The 21533-nt window shown below is 40.6% G+C and overlaps 2 protein-coding genes across 2 annotated transcripts; one reads left to right on the forward strand and one right to left on the reverse strand.

Moving 5' to 3' along the window:
* Nucleotides 1-501: 501 nt before the first annotated feature.
* On the reverse strand, nucleotides 502-21533 carry nmnat2 (nicotinamide nucleotide adenylyltransferase 2). Its single transcript, XM_088086006.1, has 11 exons — nucleotides 21276-21533; nucleotides 16247-16335; nucleotides 14707-14774; nucleotides 13487-13565; nucleotides 12562-12688; nucleotides 11794-11874; nucleotides 10906-10950; nucleotides 10682-10758; nucleotides 8165-8266; nucleotides 8010-8077; nucleotides 502-3515 (listed from the first exon to the last, which is right to left on the reverse strand). Exons 1-11 carry the CDS (start codon nucleotides 21358-21360, stop codon nucleotides 3413-3415), a joined length of 924 nt encoding a protein of 307 aa, XP_087942132.1. The 5' UTR covers nucleotides 21361-21533; the 3' UTR covers nucleotides 502-3412.
* LOC121951334 (tripartite motif-containing protein 16-like) lies at nucleotides 4930-8003 on the forward strand. The gene has a single exon (XM_042481354.2). It carries the CDS (start codon nucleotides 5505-5507, stop codon nucleotides 7146-7148), a length of 1644 nt encoding a protein of 547 aa, XP_042337288.2. The 5' UTR covers nucleotides 4930-5504; the 3' UTR covers nucleotides 7149-8003.

The following is a 21533-nucleotide window of genomic DNA, read 5'->3' on the forward strand; positions in this document are numbered from 1 at the left end:
CACTTTGGTAATATCAAATCTTTAGTTTGTAACCCTCAGCCGCAAATTACCATTATTTTAATTATTGACGAATCCACCAATGAATCTTTTTAGTAATCAGTTCATCATTTAGTATGCAGAGCGCAACAAATAGAAACAAATTCTCAATTTGATACTGTCTATCGTTGTATTGTAACTAAGCGACTGAAAAATAAGGTGGGCATCTCAGGTTTGGTTTAAGATTGGTTCTGTTCTGTATTGTATTGGTCTGTACTGGTCCGCCATGCTAAGATCAGAAATTATCGATAAGCTTCAGTACCTCAGTATGGAGTTCCACAGGGGTCCATTCTTGGGCCCCTTTTATTTTCCATTTACATGCTTCCTCTTGGTCACATGATTAAAAAACACAACATCAGTCACCATTTCTATGCTGATGATACACAATTATATCTTTAAACTATGACCACCAAGAACTAACCAGTTTATCACTGAGCCAAAGTAAACGTTTGTGCCAAATTTAAAAAAAAAACGACCTAAATGTGTTCTTGAGATGTCCCGTTCATGTGTATATGATGGATGCAAGGTCACACTGACATTAACCATTAACCACTAAAATTTATTTTAAATTTTTTTTGAAAAGGCTCCCCCAAGATGTTCTTAAGATATTGCATTCACAGGGATGAGACAGAGGGATTACAGTGACCTTTGACCTCCAAAATCTAACTATGATGTTGTTAAGTCCAAGTGGGCATTTGTGCCAAATTTAAAGGAATTCCCTAAAGTCATTCTTGACATATCCTGTTCACGAGAATGAGATGGACTAGGTCACATTGTCCTTGACCTTTGACCACTAAAATCCAATCACTTCATCCTTAAATCCAAGTGAACATTTGTGCCAAATTCAAAAAAGTCCCTCATGGAGATCTTGAGACATCATGTTCATGAAAATGAGACAGATGTAAGGTCACGGTGACTTTTGACCACCAAATTCTAATCAGTTCATTGTTGAGTCCGAGATGGTGCTTGTGCCATATTTGAAGAAATTCCTGTGAAGTGTTCTTGAAACATTGTGTTTACAAGAATGTGGCAGACAGGTCACAGTGACCTTGACTATCTAAATCGAATCACTTCACCCGTGAGTCCAAGCAGACGTTTGTGTTCTTGAGATCGTATTCACAAGTATGAAACAGATGGACAACGAAAAACCCAAAAACATATGCCTCCGCTTTTGGAGGCAAAAAAATGTATTGTGTGTTTTGGTGCCCTGGAGAGAATAATTTATGTATTTCACGCAGTAAACCTTTGAAAAACGAATAAAAAATCATAATAACTGAAAGCATCAATGTTCTGATCTGTCCACACACACACACACACACACACACACACACACACACACACACACAAATAAAAAAAGACACATTATTTTTAAGAGTGCATCACAGTTTACAATCAAAAGAAGTCAGAGCAACAAAAGGCAGATTAATACAGAAAACAAGATTCAGTTTTAGCTACATGGTTCAAGAAAAGTGGCCGACAGGAACCTGAACGTTCTCTCTCTCTCTCTCACACACACACACACACACACACACACACACACACAGAGGAAACTTGAATAAATGTACAGATCATTACAAACTGCTGTCACACTGATGAGGCGTCGATCATTTACAGAGTGAATAGAAAATGGACAGACGTGGGTGATGATGGTCCCCACTGTATATCTATATTTATATATTTATATATATTTACTTTTTGTGTTGTTTCTTTTTTTTTTTTGCAAACACGTTCACAACAGATCAAATTCTACCGAGTGAGGAACATTCATGCCAGAACCAAACATGTCTACGCATGCAGTCTAAGGAGAGCGAACAGGAGCACATGAAGAAACACAAAAACACCCCGATACACTCCGACAACATCGCCGCTGCTCTTACAAAAGGTCATCATCATCACCATCGTCATCATCAACATGTCTAATGATTTTCAGGAACCCAAAGTCTGTCAAAGGATGTCCTAAACTTGTTTTAATTCTGCTCTGTGTTTTAAAGAGCGTTTGGTTTAACGGATTCACGGTCGGAGCCAGAAGCATCAGTGTTGCTATGGTTACCTGTAGGTTAATATACCTTTAGCTCAGAGGTTAAACTGTGGACCTGAACTATGATACAGATTGAGCGGCAGCAGGACGGAGGCTGCGACGGTTGCTGAGCGTTCGTGTTGCAGAACTTGAGCACGCAAGTTCGATTTCCTGCCAACGTCACCAGACGGCAGCGGGCCTCATGCAAGAACGTGATTGTTTCTGTGAGTTCAGACTGAAAGTCAGTGGAAGGACGAGTTTCGCCCGGAGCGGCATGAACTGATGCAAAGACACATGTACATAAAATGTACAGTCGTACAGTCGGTTAGTTTTTCTGGGAAAAGGAACAAAACAACTTCAGTTTCAGTGCTTATAAGGGTCTGCCATTTTTGTCAAAATTGAGTTATTCAAATATTCTTATACTATGACAATTTATGTACATTATGTAAGGTATTTTAATATTCTTAACACTTGTTTTAGAAAACTAAAAGGTTTATATCATTATTACTAATGGGAATGAAAAACTTTGAAGCTTAATATCTCAAAATCACTCAGAACGCAGACAGAACCGCATGATTCTGTTGTGGCGATATCCTGACAGAACTGTTCATATGAAATCCTATGAAACCCTTAAAATCTGAGAAAATTTGTTTAAATTATTTTGAAAAGTTTTTGGAAAAAAGGCAACAAGCTATCTGGAAAGAAATTCCCTGCAAACTGTAGATGGCCAAAATCCATCAGCGTGAACAGAATATTAGAGAATTTAGATTTAGTCTTACATTGCTCTCTTATTTGATGCTTTTCTGTTGTCGTTTTTTAATCAGACTCCATGTTCTCTCAGATGAAGATGTGAAAAGATAAAATGATAAATCTGAGAAAACTAGGAGAAGTTTTCCTTTGAATTTGTGGTTCTTGCATGAGGCCCATTAATGCTTTTAGTCTCCTTTTCACTAACCCCCCACCACCCCACCACAGAAGAAGAGTTTTCCCGTCTGCTCCAGGTACACAAGCATGCCTGGCTCTGTGTCGCGCACCCCGAACTTTGACAAAGACATATTACAAACAGAAAACACTGCCGTCACCTCTGCAGCCCTTTGAGATCCTCTCCAACACCCCCATCCCGTCCAAAAATACTGCCCCCCGGCCCCTCCCTGATGGTAAGGTCACATGACACAGACAGAAGGAGGGACACTAACGCTCCGGTCGAAAGCTCAAAGAAGAGTATATGTTTGACACAGAAGACAGAAAGGGAAGTTTTAGTTGTTTTGGGGGTTTTTTTCAGAGTGGGGGGGTCGATGGTGGTTGTAGGTACCGCCGCCCCCCTCCACTCTCCCTGTTGTCATGCGGGCAGGTTGTTGTTTATCCGGAGGCGTTGATGTACAGCTGACTCTGCAGGATGTAGTCGATGACGGGCTGACACAGGTAGTCCACAACGTGGCCGTCACCGTGCTGCAGGGCCAGTCTGGGGGGGGGGCATAGTATCAGTTCATGCTGAGCACAGTGAGTGTGTGTGTGTGTGTGTGTGTGTGTGTGTGTATTGATATTAAGTTTTTCAGTGGGTTATTGTTGTGATCATGTTTTAACCAAATTATCGGTTAGTTAGCTCTGCCAAGCTAAGTTGATAGATTTTTTTAACTGTAAACATGAAAAAAAATACTGCATCGAGTTATTCGGTCAGTTTTCATCGCTTGTTTATTTTCTGGAGCATTTTTTAAACTCCTGAAAATCGCCCTCAGCAGCTGTGGTTGTGCTGAAGGGAGGCAGCTAACGGCTAACGTGTTTTGCGCTGAAATACAGCAGATTGCTGGATGTAAACAGGCTCCGTGTCCTGAATGAATGAATGACATTTTTTTATTTCAGATATGTGAAAACAAAATAAACAAAAAGTTAAATTAGTGCCAACACATAAGCATAATAAAGTGAAGAGCATAAATTCCATTTACAAGTGCTGACATGCCCAAAAAGCAGTAAGAACTACATTCAAAGTCAATGCAAAGACACGGACAGATGCGAATTTGGGCCAGGCTGCGCGATGGATGTGAAAATGCAGATTTCGCCATTCACGCCAAATTCTCGCACAAGTTCAATTTGCTGACGCTCTACACGAAAATGAGAAAGCCATTGTTCGAAGCCACAGAGCGTTCTGTTTCTCCATAAATGGACCAACGGTCAGGTTCATCACACATTCACTCTATTCGCCGCTTTGCTGCTTCTTCTGCCCAGACAGAGTGTCCAGAGTCGCTCTAACACTCCCAGAGTGCAGCGCTCTGGATAACCAAACGGGTCATCCCAACGGCGCTCCGAATTTACCAACGGTCCAGTTTGTATACTCAGAGTGCCTCCGAACTTTCAGAATCCAACAGTAATCTGTCTGCGGCCTGCAAGATGCTACAAGCTCCGCCTACCCATACGCTACTGTTACAAGTTACGCCCTCTACGCCAGCTTAAGATGACCACACGAAATATTTTCAATAATAAAGGCTTTTTTACGTCTTAACTTCTTTGATTTCAGTAAAATTCTAAAGTGGTAAGTGTCAGTATATTTTGATTAACTTGCAACTTCCAGCTAACTGTAGGCCCACCTGTGAAGGAACTTTTGTCTACTTCACTGTGGTACAAATTATGATGTCCATCACTCTGTTTTTTATCCAAATCTGTAAAATTAATCAAACCTGTGTCCTCCCACATTTTTTGCTTAATTAATACCAAACTTGCTACAGGGCATCTTCAGACTGTCCTACACAAACCATCAACACAGATTTTTGATTTATCAAAAATTGAGCCTGTTTGACTGTAAACGCTGCTGTAAACTTTAACTTGCAAATTCTTGCTAAATAAATCCTCAAGGTTCATTAAAAAAAAATAATAATAAAAAAAAATTTGCTGTCATGGAAGAATGTATAACATTTCAGAATTTTACTAGTTAAGACATATTGTGTTTTGTTTTATGTGCTTTTTGTTTAGATCTGTTTACCAGTGCACAAAAAAATGACAAATCAGCCAACTAATGTGTTAAGAAATCCAAATCCCTCTATTTTTTTTTTGATCAGAGTTTTACATTTATAGTTTGGTATATTTCATGAAACAGATTTTAAAAATGGTGCCCAACAAGCAGACTGAATGTAGATTATAATTTTGACAGGATTAATAATTATGTTTAATGAGAAGAAATGATTTCTGATAGCCTTTCCGTTCACGATAACTCTATCAACGTTACTGGAAAATGTGAAACGTTTGAAGGACATTAAATGTCTGAGTGTTATGAGCTGTGTGTCAAAGGTTTAAGTCCGTCTATTGTTGCTGCACGTTTATTAACAGATAACACACCCTGCCTCTGACGACTCTTTGTGGAATGCAGTAAAGCCCGAAAAGCCTCCTCTCTGCTCCCTCCATTTGTTTTCTGTTCAGAGGGAACAAAACTATTTGACAGTCACTATCACTGAGACGTGAGATGGCGCAGCAGGGAGTTCAGCTGGACCCCCCAAAACTTCTCTTGTTCGATCTGTCTGGATCTGCTGAAGGATCTGGTGACGACTCCCTGTGGACACAGCTACTGCATGAACTGTATTCAACACTTTTGGGACGGAGAGGACGAGAGGAGGATCTACAGCTGCCCTCAGTGTCGGCAGAGCTTCACCCCGAGGCTGTCCTGCTGAAAAACACCATGTTAGCAGCTCTGGTGGAGCAGCTGAAGAGGACTGAAGCTGCTCCTGCTGATCTCTGCTACGCCGGAGCTGAAGATGTGGCCTGTGATTTCTGCAGCGGGAGGAAACTGAAAGCAGCGAAGTCCTGTCTGCAGTGTCTGGCCTCTTACTGCGAGCGGCAACTCCAGCCTCATTATCGATCAGACACATTCAAGAAACACCAGCTGGTGGAGCCCTCCAAGAAGCTGCGGGACAACATCTGCTCTCGTCACGACGAGGCGATGAAGATGTTCTGCCGCACAGATCATCAGTGTATCTGTTATCTCTGCTCCGTGGAGGAACATAAAGGCCACGACACAGTGTCAGCTGCAGCGGAGAGAGGCGAGAAACAGAGAGAGCTCGAGGGGAGTCGACTAAACGTCCAGCAGAGAATCCAGGACAGACAGAAAGACGTGAAGCTGCTGCAGCAGGAGGTGGAGGACATCAACGCCTCCGCTGATAAAGCAGTGGAGGACAGCGAGAGGGTCTTCACCCAGCTGATCCGTCTCCTGGAGAAAAGCCGCTCCGACGTGAAGCGGCAGCTCAGATCGCAGCAGCAAACTGAAGTGAGTCGAGTCAGAGAGCTGGAGGAGGAGCTGCAGCAGGAGATCAGTGAGCTGCAGAGCAGAGACGCTGAGCTGGAGCAGCTCTCACACACAGACCATCACACCCAGTTTCTGCTCAGCTACGCCTCACTGCCAGCACTCACACGCTCAGCCAGCGTCCACATCCGTCCTCGCCGCCGCCGCTTTGAGGACGTGACAGCGACCGTTTCAAAGATCAGAGACATGCTACAGGACTCTCTGAGGGACACGTGGACAGATGTCTCACTGACACCGACTGAAGTGACACAATCAGAGCCCAAAACCAGAGCGGAGTTCCTCAGATATTCACGTCAAATCACACTGGATCCAAACACAGCACACGAATATCTGTTATTATCTGACGAGAACAGAAAAGCAACACAAACAGGACTCCATTCTTATCCTGATCACCCAGACAGATTCAGTTACTGGCATCAGGTCCTGAGCAGACAGAGTCTGACTGGACGTTGTTACTGGGAGGTGGAGTGGAGCGGGGGGGTGGTTCATGTAGCCGTCACGTACAAGAATATCAGCAGAGGGGAGACACATGAATCTTCATTTGGACAAAATGACAAATCTTGGGTGTTATATTGTGTCAATACCAGATACGGCTTTTGGTACAACAAAGTCCAAACTCCCGTCTCAGGTCCTCGGTCCTCCAGAGTCGGAGTGTACCTGGATCACGGTGCAGGGATTCTGTCCTTCTACAGCGTCTCTAAAACCATGACTCTCCTCCACAGAGTCCAGACCACGTTCACCCAGCCGCTCCACGCTGGACTTTGGGTTTATTGTAACGGATCCACTGCTGAGTTGTGTGAAGCGAAATAGTCAGAGGTCACTGAAGGGTTAAACTTTGCGTTTGGTCTCCACGTTTGCTGCTCAGAGCTGATTGTTGTGGCTTTGCTTTGCTGCTCAAAGATTAGCTGTCAGTCAAACATTATGGGCGGGACTTTGACGTCTTTTCCTGTGTTGCTGTGTAAATGTTTGAGTTTGTTTTTGTGGCGCTCCTTCCTGTCTCATTTTCTGTGTTAAGGGACGTTTGGTTTTTTTTGTTTCTTGATGCCGTCATCGAGCGATTGTTGATGGGGAAATGTTGGTGTTCAGTCTTTAGCTGCTCGATGTGAAAAGTGTCAGAACGATGTGTCTGTTGTTATTTGATTAAAAAAAATCTAATTTATCAAATGACTTCATCCTTACACTGTAGTATCTCTACTGCAACTTCAACAAATCTGTACTTCTACTAAAGTATTACACTGTAGTATTTCTGCTTTTACTTCAGTCAGATCAGTACTTGTAAGTACTTGTGAAGATCAAGTGTGTGTGTGTGTGTGTGTGTGTGTGTGTGTGTGTGTAATATATGTGCAATATTTTGGTATAGAGTATTGTGTAATATCTGATGGGGCGTCTGAACTGACTTGTGCAGAGTGTGTGTGCAGTTATTGTGCGTATGGCATTTTTGCAATTGTGTAGTACAACTGGGTGTATGAACCGGTGGGGATACTGTGTGTTAATTGTAGTCTGATTGTATATTTATGTGGCTGTGTGGCTAAACTGAACTAAAATAAAATAAAGTAAAATAAAAATCAGCTATAAAATCACAGTTATCCCCAAATTATCCCAGCAGGTTACTCACTTTTTGACAGTTTTGGGTCAAACAGAAACAACATGGAAAACCGAGTTTAATCCCACCTGCTCTTGGTTGAGCTGACGATGGACATCGGGTGGCTCATCCCGTCTTTTACCACAATGATGTTGTCCTGAAAACACACAGATTTCAGATGAGACAGAAAGGAGGACACACGGGGTTAAATAATGTCAGATGGGAGTCGAACGGAAGTGCTGACCTTGAACTTGCGGAGGATGGAGGAGTGATTCATGATCCTCTCTGTGTCGGCTCCGTCACGAGGAACCACCACGATCCCAAAATCCCCCACGATCACCTCCATCTGAAAGCACAGGAACACGACCGTCAGGGGGCCACGCAGTCTGGTAACTGTGCCTTTAATGGTCCCAGTCACACCAGCATGTAGGACACATGTCGGACCCTGTCAGTCTCACGGACCGTCTGGGATTCGTTCGTTTAGAAAAAGTAAAACTCTGTGGCGAACTCTGACTCCACTGTTCATGAATCAGAAGCCATCATGACAGTAGTGACCTCTCGGGTGGTTTGGGGGATTTTGGGATGTTTTTTGGACTGAAGGACGAGTAATGGATTTTAGCACATTTTGAGGATTTCTTGATATTTTTAGGATTTTTGGATGTTTTTGAGATTTTGAGAGATTTATAGTATTTGAGGGTGTATCTAGGATTTTAGGACATTTCTGGGATTTTAGGACATTTCGTAGGTTTTAGGATGTGTCTCAGATTTTAGGATTTTTAGATTTTATGACTTTACAAGTATTTGATGAGGCATTTGGATGATTTTAAGATTTTTTTACTATACCAAGGTCACATGACTGAACGTCTCCACCACAGCGAGGCTGTAAAGCCGTGTTCGCCGTTAGAAACCGTCTTTTTTAAACTCTGAAGAAAAGCTTCAGAGTTTACAGTGGAAAGATTTACTGGCATATTCTATGTCGTAGAACAAAAACAAGAAAGTCTCTGCAGCTTGTGTTAACCACAGAGCTTATTTCACACATCCAGCCAAACACACTTATAAAAACGTGGTTGGTTGGTATTTCACGTTTGAACAGTGAGTTTTAGCTTGTTTGGGATGACAGGAGTAAGACGCGTGGTGGGGCATTTCATTTTTAATATTTCAGTTGTGCCTTTGAGTTTAAAGTCATTTTCCGTCAGTTGAGTAATTATTCATTTTTCTGTCTCAAACCCTTGAATGCTTTTACTTGCTAACAGCTAACATTCATATTAGCATGATATTTCATCACGTTCTCATCCCAAGTCGTCACATATTGCCGCTTTGAAGGTAGACTTCCACGTCTACACATTACACTATAGGTAATAATCCGCAAAGCTAAGGTAAGCTAAACTAAACTAAACTAAGCTAAACTAAACTAAGCTAAGCTAAGCTAAGCTAAGCTAAACTAAACTAGACTTGACTAAACTAAACTAAGCTAAGCTAAGCTAAGCTAAGCTAAGCTAAGCTAAACTAAACTAGACTTGACTAAACTAAACTAAACTAAGCTAAGCTAAGCTTAGCTAAGCTGGCTAAAAGGCAGCCTCCTTTACAAAGTGTTTTGGGGAGGGGGAAATATTATATGTATTTAATATAATGCAAAATAAATATATGCAAAAAAACAGATGTTACAGAATTTGTAGTATTGTTAGCTCTACCTGCTAAGCTAAGCCAAGATATGATAGCTATGCTAAGCTAAGTATTTAAATATGTATAATATTAGAATAAAATAAAGTATGTATAATATGCTTCGCATGTAAGTGTTTAAAAATATAAATCTAAAGAATAACAGTAATAGATAATTAGCAATAATATCGAAATATTTTAAATTATAATATGAATAATGTGCTGAGTGTGTAAAACTGTGCCTTATGCAACAAAATGATGTATAAAACTAGTATGCAAGTTCAAAATATAAAGATATAAATATGTTTGTAATGCTACAACAAACAACTGAGACCATCATAGTAAAAATAACAGTAAGAATATCCACAATATGTGTTAAATATAGCTTACATTCAAGATTTGGAAGAATATTTCACATTTGATTAATTGCACAGAGGAATGCTGTGGCAGGAATATTACACCACATATTGCAGTCAAGACAGTTATATAGCAATGAAATATGTCATTAAATATATATTTAGTAATTATCATACCCTAAAACCATGCTTAAAATCCAAGCAAATCTCTGCGTGTCGTTGTTGCTTGAATGGCTTTAAAATTAGCTTTCGTCTTTTTCTTGATGGGCGGTTATCTGCTCGGCGCACAGTGAAAGTCATAACGATTGAGATGTGCTGCTGATTGGTCGGTTGTAATGTGATACCTGGACAAACAGGTTCAGTCCAGGAACGACACGTACTTGGTGATATCAGACCATCATCACACTGCAGCGCCAGGAGCCATCCGACCAACCGGTGGCAAGAAAGGTCTGTTACAAACTGATGCGGTCTGGAGGCATATTATTACTGATGCAAATGGTGGCTTTTGGCGTTGGTATCTTATGCCTAAATCATTGATAAAGCCGGAATATCTGACTTTAGAAAGAGAACGAATAATGCTGCATGCTAATGCTTTTTCTCTGCAGATGTTTCCTTTGACAGCCACATCGGAATTACCGCTCGGGTTATTACGATGGAACTCAGAGGAGAGAGCTAAGGGGCGGGGCTACACTACAGATGGAGGTGGGGCTACATGTTGGGTGGGGGAGGGGCTACAGTGTGCTTACATCACTGTCCTTCCACAGACCAGGGATGCAGAAGGACTCCAGGAGATCACTGCCACACAGGAGCAAGATGCGCAACTCTACAGACGACAAACAGGCAGGAGGAAAGTAAACAACACGTTTACTCAGTAAACAACACGTTTACTGGATACAAACAAACACAGCAGGAAGGAAAACCAGAGGACATGACACGGGAGTCCGCTCAGGATACCAAAGAGACGACTCACCGATCTCCTCGTACCTCATCGCCGTCCCCAGGTTCGCGTTTTCATCTGACACAATGAAACAGAACATGAAGGTAATTCAACACATCTTCGGCGTAAACATGCACAGGGACTAAAGCTGAAAAAATTAGACACATTAACAACTTTAGATCATAATCAATTTATCAGGTTTAAAAAGATATCATGAACTGATTGATTTCATTTTACGCAATTGGAATCAAATAAAAGAAACAAATCATGAGAGGAAGAAGTCAATTTGAAAGCTTTTAAAACTGAATTGTTGATTCATCATTTTAGGCTTATTTAAGGCTTTAAAGTGGGTGGGGCTGGGGCCTAAGATGCCAGTCATCAGATCGTGCCGCCTCTTGATCCACAGGCCCTCCCTGCCCCTGCACACCGATAAAGTACCCAGCTATCAATTTTGGGTTCTAAAAACGTTCTGAGACTGATACAATGCAACCAATACAATGTTTTATTAATGTTTTCAGCGGCAAGTTTTATTTTAGTTCCCAGAATGTTCTTCTTAAAGTTAGAGTAACATTCTCTATAAACTTTAAAAATGTTAAAAATGTTTTTTTTATTGTTAACATATGACATAACATTACATTTTCATAAAAAAGTTTCAACCTTTAGAGGGCATTTCTGAGCATATTTATACACAATATGTAGAATTTTGATAACCTTGCACTCAGATGTCAAGAGTTGGACCTGAATCAGTCAATAGCAATATTAAATACACAGATATTATGCGTTCAACTGGAAAAAAAAAAGTGGTTTGGGGGTGTAGTTACTCTTTAACAGAATTTTAAAAATAGAGGACCAAGCAAAGAACCCTGAGGAACTCCAAGTTAGTTTGTACTTTTCTCAACTTTCTTGGTCGAGGCTACTTACCGACAAAGGTGAAGCGTTCGATGTGAGGGCGGACGCAGCAGATCTTCCCCAAACTCTCACTGATCTTCCCCCACAGTTTGACTGAGCAGAGGAGGGACGAGGAGTGAGGGAAGGTTGGACTCCAAAACTCACACGTTCATTAAACACAAATCTGATGTGTGAATCCAGAGGGAATTCAATCTCTGACAGCTCCTTTAACCCTTTGAAACCCAAGCAAATTGGCTTAATTTCTTTCAATAACATTGGAAAGAGGCAACAAGCAGTTTCACAAGAAATGGTGCAGAAATAAGTAAAAAAGTACATGAAAATTGCCTGAAAATTAGCAAAAAACATCAACAAGAAATGACTTAAAAGATCTAAAAATGAGTTAAAAATGGGTAAAAAAAAACCCCAAACAAACAAGAAAATGACCACACGAAATTGCTAAAAATAATCCAATATCTAATAATGAGAATTACAAATGAAGTTTTCTGAACATTCATCCCCTATTTTTTCAAAATAATATTTTCAGGTCATTTTTTGGTCACCTTGTAATTTTTAGCGTTTCGTGTGACATTTCTTGCTGAGTTGCTCATTCTGTTTATTTCCATGTTTTCGAAAGAAACCAAACACATTTTCGCAGGTTTCAGAGGTTTAAATGCTTGTGACAGGTGTCTGAACGCAAGACAAGGTGTTAAAGGGTTAACTGGATCCGTCGCTGCTGGGTGGAGAAGTGATTCATATTTTTATTGATCAGGATTTATCAGTGTGCTGAATGTGGAGACTCACCGGCTGTGGGCTTGTGGTTCATGTTGTTGTGGTTCTGGTAGATGGGAGGAGTCTGGTTCTGTGGCTGACCAATCACAGGAGTCGTCGATGGCGTGTTGACGTTGGACAGAATGCAGCCGGTGACTCTCTGAGGAACACAAACATCACACGCAAGCGTCCGAAAACGCGTGAAGAGATGAACAAACTGTCAGCGCTCCCCGTGTTCAGACAGGCGGGGATGATGATGTCACAGCGCAGCCGACCTTTGATCTTTTGGATATAAAATCTCGTCACTTCAATGTTTTATCCTGTTTGAAATTTCCGTTACATTTTTTCATAATTAGCGAATGAATTCTTGAGTTATGACCAAAAGCATGTTTTGAGAGGTCACAGCGAGCGTCACATTTGTGCAACAAACGTTCATCATATCGTCACTGAGTCCACATGAAAGTTTGTACCAAATTTAAAGAAATTCCCCAGAGTTGTTTTTGAGATCTCAAGTTCACAAGAATGAGACGGACAAAGTCACGGTGACCTTCGACCGCCAGATTCTGATCAACTCATTACGGAGTCCACGTGGACATTTGTGCCAAATTTGAAGAAAATTCCCTCAAAGCTTTGCAGGAAGCTTCTCGTGTTTTCATTTAAATCTCTATTATTTGATATTTTTTCTATGTATATTTTATGTATGATTATAGACAAAATAAATACAGCTTTAAAATAAATGTAGTGAAGTAAAAAAAAGCAAAACAACAAAAACAACCTCTGAAACGTATTGACATAAAAGTGTAAAGTAAAAAAACAAGGAAACTCAAGGAAAGTACCTCATATATGTATTTAAGTACAGTATTTGGGTAAATCTATTTATTTACATTCCAGCACTGAAATCTGTCGGTCTAATATTTCTGCTGTTGATGCAGAAAAAAAGACCGAAACGTGTCGTCACCTTCATGAGGTCGCGGTGATGCTCCAGCACGCTGCAGGTCGTCTGCCAGGTGTCCTGGTAACACTCCCAGGGGTCCACCCTGCAACAAAGCACGCACACATGCACAAACTCGTACATTTACAGTAAAGTTATTTGCACTGCAAAGTGTTTTACTGTCAGTTACTCAGGAGCCTGCAGTTCATCAGAGATGCAGAGAATCTGAGACAGAATACGGTTTAGTTTAATCATCTGGTTATGTCTCAGTAAGCTGCTGAATGTGTGTGTGGTGTTTTCTGCTCAGTTTGTTCACAGGGACTCGAAAAGAAGCTTCTTTAAAACCACAGATCACATTATACATCAACAGGTCACTCTGTGTTTTTAATCAGGATGATTCCTCTTTAAATGCAATATAATGCCTTCAGATCACACCACACCGTTACCGCCTCTGTTCACATGATTAGTTCTGTTGTCTGTTTTTACTCTGCTGTTAGATAACAGCTGATCGATCAGTCTGTCTGTATTTATCTCAGATATCATTCATGCCGTAAAATTCATTTTACTTTGATTTGTGCAAAAACTAAAGTGATTTATAGTCTTATTATGGGACAGAGTCAGACCTAAATATAGTTCTTGATTGTAAAGTTTAAATCTGCTGCATCAAATTTGAAGTTTCAGAGCTGCAGAATGAGCAGAAATAACGGAGCGATAGAACAGCATAAACAGCTCGTCTATATGAACTTGTGCATTCACTTTATGTCATTTTCTGTCAGCTCTCACCTTAACTGAAGCAACAGTGTTGATTTGTGCTTTAAAACATTTTAATGTTCTCCAAACGCAGAAGCAGGCGGCACGCAATTTATTATTTTTAATTCAAATGCAAGTCTGAAGCAGACAGAGTTAACAGAGACAGCTGATGAGCTTCCTGATGGCTCCTGCCGGCTCTGGCTGAGGCGTCAGGTTTGTGCAGCAGCTCAGCGAGCAGCTGCTCTGTGGTTCGGCCTCCAGTGTGCCGCCTGTTTTGGATGCGCTCCGTCCGCTGCGTTAAAGATCGTTTTTTGTTCTCCCATTCTGCTCTGTGTTTTCTATCTGAGTCCTCGGTTCAACTTTTCCAAAACTTGCATGAACTAAACATCCCATAATATCACTAAAGATGTCATAATGTGTGGTAAAAGAAGGTGAATTATTTTGGGGTTTTCTACAGTGTCACACAAAGAAAAATCAAAGTTTGTGATGAGACTCACCTGATCCAATCAGAGGACTGCACAGCCAGCTGACACATGGTGAGACGATGTCTGCTGGGAACTAAACCCTGCACACACACACACACACACACACACACACACACACACACACACACACACACACACACACACAGTGTGAGGAAGTTATCTCACACTCTGTAACCTGACTGCCTGCACACCTGTGTTCACTCGGCTCACCTGCGTCTCATCCACAGGTGAGCAAACTGGCTGCATTTCTTTCAAAAGCAGAGGAAGAAGGCGATGAGCAGTGAGAGAAAAAATGACACAAAAATGACCGAGAAATTAGTAAAAAGTAGAAAATTAAATTTCCTAAAAATTGGAAAAAATCAATAACTAATTAACTAAATAAAATAAAATATAATAACAAGGAAGTTACCTAAAAATTGCTTAAAAATTACAATCATTTTGTAAAATAGTTTTAAATAAAGTATTATAATAATTGGAAATACAGCTTTTTGGACATTTTTATGAGCTTCTTGCCAAGTTGCTCTTTGCCTTTTTTCTCATATTTGTTTTTAAAGAATTCAGACCAGTTTGCTGATGTTAAAAAGAACTTGCATTTGTCTGCTGCTGCTCGCTGTGGAGGGGACTCTTAACCCTTTGAACCCTGAACTAACTGGATGGATTTCTTTCAAAAACATCAGAAGGCAATGATCCACAAAAGAAGAAATGACCAACTGCAAAAAAAGAAAGACATTCATAAAAAGTACAAGTACATTACCTAAAAAAAAACTAAAAAAAAAACTAAAAAAATAAATTAAATAAATATGAAAAAGTAAAAAACGTCAAAAATTAGAATTGCATTTTGAAAAATAATTTTCTAAATCTGTCATTTCCTTGCAGTTCGTGGAACACTTCTACTCATTGTCTTTTTTTCTCCATATTTTCTTTCAAGAAATCAAACCAGTTTGCAGCACAAGAAAAGTGATGTCGCTTTAGGTTTCAAAGGGTTAACTACTTCTTCTGTAATTTATATCCAAAAATACCCACTCAGCACAAGTACATATATGAAATGACTGTTTTATAATTATTGATGCGTGCATGTGTAGATCAGTTTAATGTTACAGCTGGTGAAGGAGGAGCTCACTTTAAAGACTTCATATTCTCCTCAGCAGTTTCATTTCATAATAACACATCATCATTTATTATTGATAATATTTTGAATCAATAATTGAATCTGTGGTGCAGTAAAAACTACAGTATTTCTCTCTGATACATAGAAATACGGAGCAGCACACAGTGTAGTGCAGTGTGTAGTATCAGTGTGGTGGGTGGTGTGTTTGTTTTAGGTTTGATGAACGTCGACACGTTAACGAGGTCGTAATGAGCACGAATAATGTCCAACATGAATAAACCATCAGCTGAGAGTCGCATTATTCCTGATGTTTCTGCACATTTCATTATTCATGCTGCGAGTTTCCTCAGAGACGCAGAGAAAGTAGGACAAGAGCTTCATTAAGTCCAGAGGAAACAACACACACACACACACACACACACACACACACACACACAGACTTACAGGTTTCCCGTAGGAGTCGTGCACCGGTGAGATGATCCCCCCGATCACGATGAAGCGACCCGTTTTGTGCAGATATTCCCGGGCTTTTTCTGCAAAAACCACACAAACACACAAACACACACACACACACACACACACACACACACACACACACACACACACACACACACACACAGCATTAAGTTGGCACAGAGTCCTGGACCTGAACACAAAGCATGACATGAAGCAGAGGCGGACTGTAGGACGACGGGCCCCTGGGCACAGATATATGAAGGGCCCCACCCCCTCTCCTACAGACTGTGTGGTGGTTTGGTTTTGTTTCATGTCTCTTTAAGGGGATTTTGTTTCTTTTTGAGTTTTTTTTTGCACATCTTTAATGGAAATTTGTGTTTCTTTGAGGTTGTTTTATGTCTCTTTGAGGAGATTTTTGTCTCTGAAGTTTTAGCGTGTTTTCAGTGGAATTTTGTGACTCTTGTTTTGTGTGTCTTTAATAAAGATTTGTGTCTCTTCAGAGGGATTTTGTGTCTGTTTGAGTTTTTTATGTCTCTTTAAGGGGAATTTTTTCTAGCTTTGAGGTTGTTTTATGTTCCTTCAGAGGAAAATTTGTGTCTTCTTGAGGTTGATTTGTGTCTCATTGGGGAATTTCTCTCTTTCGTGCCTTTTGATGAGGATTTTGTGTCTCTGCAGTAGGGCCTACATGTTAATTTGTGTAACATTTTGCAGGTGAAGGCCAGGGGGGCCCCGGACACTTTGGGCCCCTGCGCCCAGCAGGCCTGATCAGTAATCCATCAACGGTAGAAAGTTCATCTTCTTAAGTACAAATTTGACAATGTTGCACTTTCTGAGAATTTTGTTACTTTCTACTGAGCCTTAAAATTATAGATTTTCATTTTCATTTTCATTTATTTTCATGCACGACACTAAAAATCAAATATTCAGAAAATATTTACATCATAAATGGTCAATATATCATATTTTAGGAAAAGAGAAGCAGCAGCACATGACTTGAATCAGATGCTTTTCTCATAAAACATTATTGCAGCACCGGAGAAATGACAGTAAAGTACAGAGTAGAGTTAAATAAAAACTACATGGATGCAGCAGAGCACTTTTTTTTTTTAATGATTCCTAGAAATGTTGTGACTTTGTTGCAAACAAAATCAAAATGATCTTTCCAGCTGAGTTTCTGGTCCTCTTTGATGTAACTTCAGAAATTTCCTCAGCATCAGTATATTGTTTTATATATTTTTAAAGTTATATTTTATCTTCCTGCAGTTTCATAAAATGTGTTTTTTTAATAGATTTTTTAAATTTCATTTTCTACATTTTTTTTTACATTGAACACCAGTTTACTTGAAACAATTCCAAATGTTTAGGACGTCAAAGGGAAACTTCTGATAAGTTTGATGCTGCGGAGCAGAAATGTGACTGACGGAGAGTTTTTGTTTGACTTGTTGCAGAGTTTCAGTGTTTCTGTCAGCGTCAGGAGGAAAACCAAATCCACTGCTCTTTGTTTTTCATCTCCTCCAGCAGTGATGATACTTTTCTCTTTGTGCTTCAAAAGGAAGGAAAAAAGCCAGGTTTGTGTTGATGCGTGGGGGGCGGTGAGCGCGAGCGGTCTGCTGACTTCAGGACGCGCTCCTGCTGTTCTCTTTGATCTGTTGTTGTTGTTGTTGTTTTGGTGACGTCATCCTGCGGCCGTGACTCAGATTATTCACCAAACAACCATTACAATCTCAGGCTGCTGATTGGCCCTTCATGACCTCATTACGCTGACCTCACGAGTCAAACGACGAGAGGAAACGACACGTCTCTGTTCAACAAGCTTTTAAAACATGAACGAGTGCAGATCTGATGTGATTTTTTCAGAAGGAAATCAAAGAAAATTGTGTTTTTGTGTTTGTCTCATTATTTCTTGTTCTCTTCCACCTCCAGATGCAGAGGAAGGAGTCCATGACGAAGAAAGGGATCATGTGACACCCAGAGAGGCGAGGAGCTGCTGGTGGAAATAGGTCAGCTGCGCCGCTGCATCACCGCACATCAAAGAGTCTGAGGAGGAAAGTTGGGAGCGAGCGCAGCATGTGGGCGTGTTTGAGAAACAGGTTTATCCAAAATCAGTCTTACTGCAGGACCTCGCTTCAGTGTGGTTTTTTTTGAGGGAGTTTGTCCCCGAGGAAAGAGACCAAAACGCAGAAACCAGTTAGCATGGTCGCATTTCCTGGTCCCTGGTGTCCTCGTCCGTGTGTGATCGTGTTTTTGGTTCAATGTTTGAAATAAAACACAAGCTGAAGAAATTTCACATTTTTGTTCTGCGACAGTGATACTCAACTTACAACCTGCGGGCCAAATCTGGCCCCTGATTGGGCCCCTGGTGGCCCCCCAACCATTTTCTAATTGACACTAAAATTAAGTGATTTACACTGTGAATAGTTTTTGTCATTTTAGTCACCATAAGAGACAAAAAACAGCATCAAAATAGAGCTTGTTGATTTAAAAAAAGAGCCAGAGGAGGATCCACCACACCCCTGACAGGGGTCCGAGATAAGACACTAATGTCCTAAAATCATAGAAATGTCCTAAAATCTGTTAAATGTCCTAAAATATCAAAAATGTCCTCAAATCTGATAAATGTTCTAAAACACAAGAGTTTTCCTTAAATCTCAGACCTGTCCTAAACTACTAGAAATGTCCCGAAATCCTAAAAATGTCCTTAAATCCTAGAAATGTCCTATAATCTGGTAAATGTCCTAAAATCCCAGAAATGTCCTAAAATCTAATAAATGACATAAAATCTAATAAATGACATAAAATCTAATAAATGTCCTAAATGACAGAAACATGTATGGGGCTGCTCTGAATGGCCCCTGGCCTCCTGTCATTTTACAAAAGTGGCCCTCAGACAGAACCGGTTGAGTATCTCTGCTGTGCGACATAAAAACTGTAAATCTGTCCGCTGAGAAGTCTGAAGTTTAAAAAAGACGATTGCTTACAAGCAGCTCAACGACACAAAACGTCATCGATCGCAGCGATCGCGGCGAGCCCGGTTGTACAGCCTCGCTGTGGCAGAGACATTAAGAAAAATCAGTGTAAGCGTTCAGGACATGGACAGTATTTTCAGTGCTTTACCGTTCTGTCAGACAACTCGTTTTTCGAATTCAATTCCTAACCCGTGCTCTCATCAAAGCCACTAGACCACATTAACAAAAACGGTGATTTTAGCTTTGAGGACACAGGAGCTGCTGATTTGAGGCTGATTCGCCTCCATCAGTCAGTCAGTTTGTGTTGTTCTGTGACTTTGGTGAATCTGAACTAATCCTTTAAAACTCTAAAGTCACACAAAAAGACACAAAACCAGCTGATGGAGGCAGCAGACGACCAGCAGCTCCAGTGTTCAGAGATGTTAAATCACTGATTTCATCAACGCACTCTGGCTCCGAATACTTAATACTGTGTGCAATTTAAAATGAAATTTCTGCCTTAACTGATTAAAAACAAAAATCAAGATGTAATCTGTTGTATTTGGGTAAGATGTTGTGTTAGGTACCTGCAGACCAAACAACTACAACATTAAGCACATTTTCTTACCTAAAAACTTTATGCTATAAAGGATCAACTACACGCTGATTAAACAAACATTTAGCTGTTGAAGAAAAGCTTATTCCCAGTGCGCTGCCTGCACCTCATTTCATTAGAAATTGTCAGAAATAGTAATAAATAGTAATAAACAGATTCATGCAAACTATTTGTTGTTGTTGAGCGAAAGCATTGTTTTTTAAAGTGATATTTCTGAAAGAAATTCAGCCACACTGTAAAAAATGTCCATAAAATTAACAGCCAAGTGCTGTAAAATCATGACATCATCAAACAGTAAATAGAAAAACGGTTAAACTGTGTTCAGTTTAATATTTTGCAAAGCACTAAACTAAACAAAACTGCTAATTTTAAAGTGAGAATATGTTTAAATAATGACATCTTTGTTGAGTCAGCAGATTATTGTAGTTTAAACACTAGAAAACTGTAATACAAAACTTGTAATTCTGTTAACATTTTTTAATGACAGTAATATGAAGCCTACAAACAGACGTTACAATTCATTTTAAAACATTTGTGTTACTCTTGAGTGTTCCTCAAAACTTGATCTTTCCTATTTATCCCCACTCCAAATGTATTTGGCATTAATATAAGGACATGGCAAAAAAAAACAAAAACATATTTACCTGCTGCAATTCTGATTTTTTTTTTTGCCTCTGAAATGGACAGTGTAAACTTTCCTGTTTCAAAATTTTAAATTGTAAAATTCACAAATTGTTTGGTAAAGTTGTCCATATCCTCACCGTATTTTTAGTTATTCTGCTACAACTGCCATTTTTTTGGGGGGGGGGGTCGTAAAAACAACAGAATTTCATCACCGGGAAAAAAATAAAATATGATACTAACTACATAGGCCTATTCAAAATTATGCTATTGAATTAATATAAACATTTTACACACTTTTTCCAGGCCGTTATTGTTACTTTAAAACAACCTTTCTTTCTTTTTAAAACGATTTTCTTGCTTTTTTTTGTAATTTCTTCTTTCATTGCTCATTGCCCTCCTCCTGTTGTTCAAAGAAATCCAGTGTGCTTGGCTTTCAAAGGGTTAACGGTGCCGCTGAGCAAGGCACCGTGCCGCCGGTGCATCGTGTTCCTGTTTGGGTCTCGGTGGATCCGTCAGCGACGCGCTGTTTGTTTTCTGCGCTGCGCCACACGCCGCGCGAGGCCTGCGCAGCTTCAACGCGCAACATCTTCGTGTTTTCCGTCTCTAACCCGCTTCACACTGCGGTGATCCGGGTCACACCGCGCCGTGAATGTGCCACTAACGTGCTCTTTGTTCGTGTCACACACACACACACACACACACACACACGCACTGATGATGCTGATGTGGGGCCGGCGCCCATTTCAGCACCACCCTACTGGACAGCGACACACACACACACACACACGCACACACACACACACACACACACACACACACAGATGATGCTCACCGAACATATGGATGTGTCCTTTGGTGATGGGGTTGAAGCTGCCGCAGGACAGCAGGATGACGTGGGTTTTGGTGTTTTCTGTCATCTTTCTGTCGCCTCTTCTTCTTCTGCTCTCCTGTGTCCCGGTCCGGTCCGGTACCGGTCCTTGTGCGGGTGTGTCTGTGTCTGTGTGTCCCCCGATCGTCGGTTGTTTGTAACGGACGGCCGCCGCAGAGAGAGAGAGAGGCGAGGCTGGTGTGTCTGCGGCAGGAAGCGGCG

This window comes from Plectropomus leopardus, chromosome 12, assembly GCF_026936395.1.
Source record: "Plectropomus leopardus strain MGB_pleo_1.0 chromosome 12, ASM2693639v1, whole genome shotgun sequence".
In the NCBI taxonomy this organism is placed as follows: Eukaryota; Metazoa; Chordata; class Actinopteri; order Perciformes; family Serranidae; genus Plectropomus; species Plectropomus leopardus.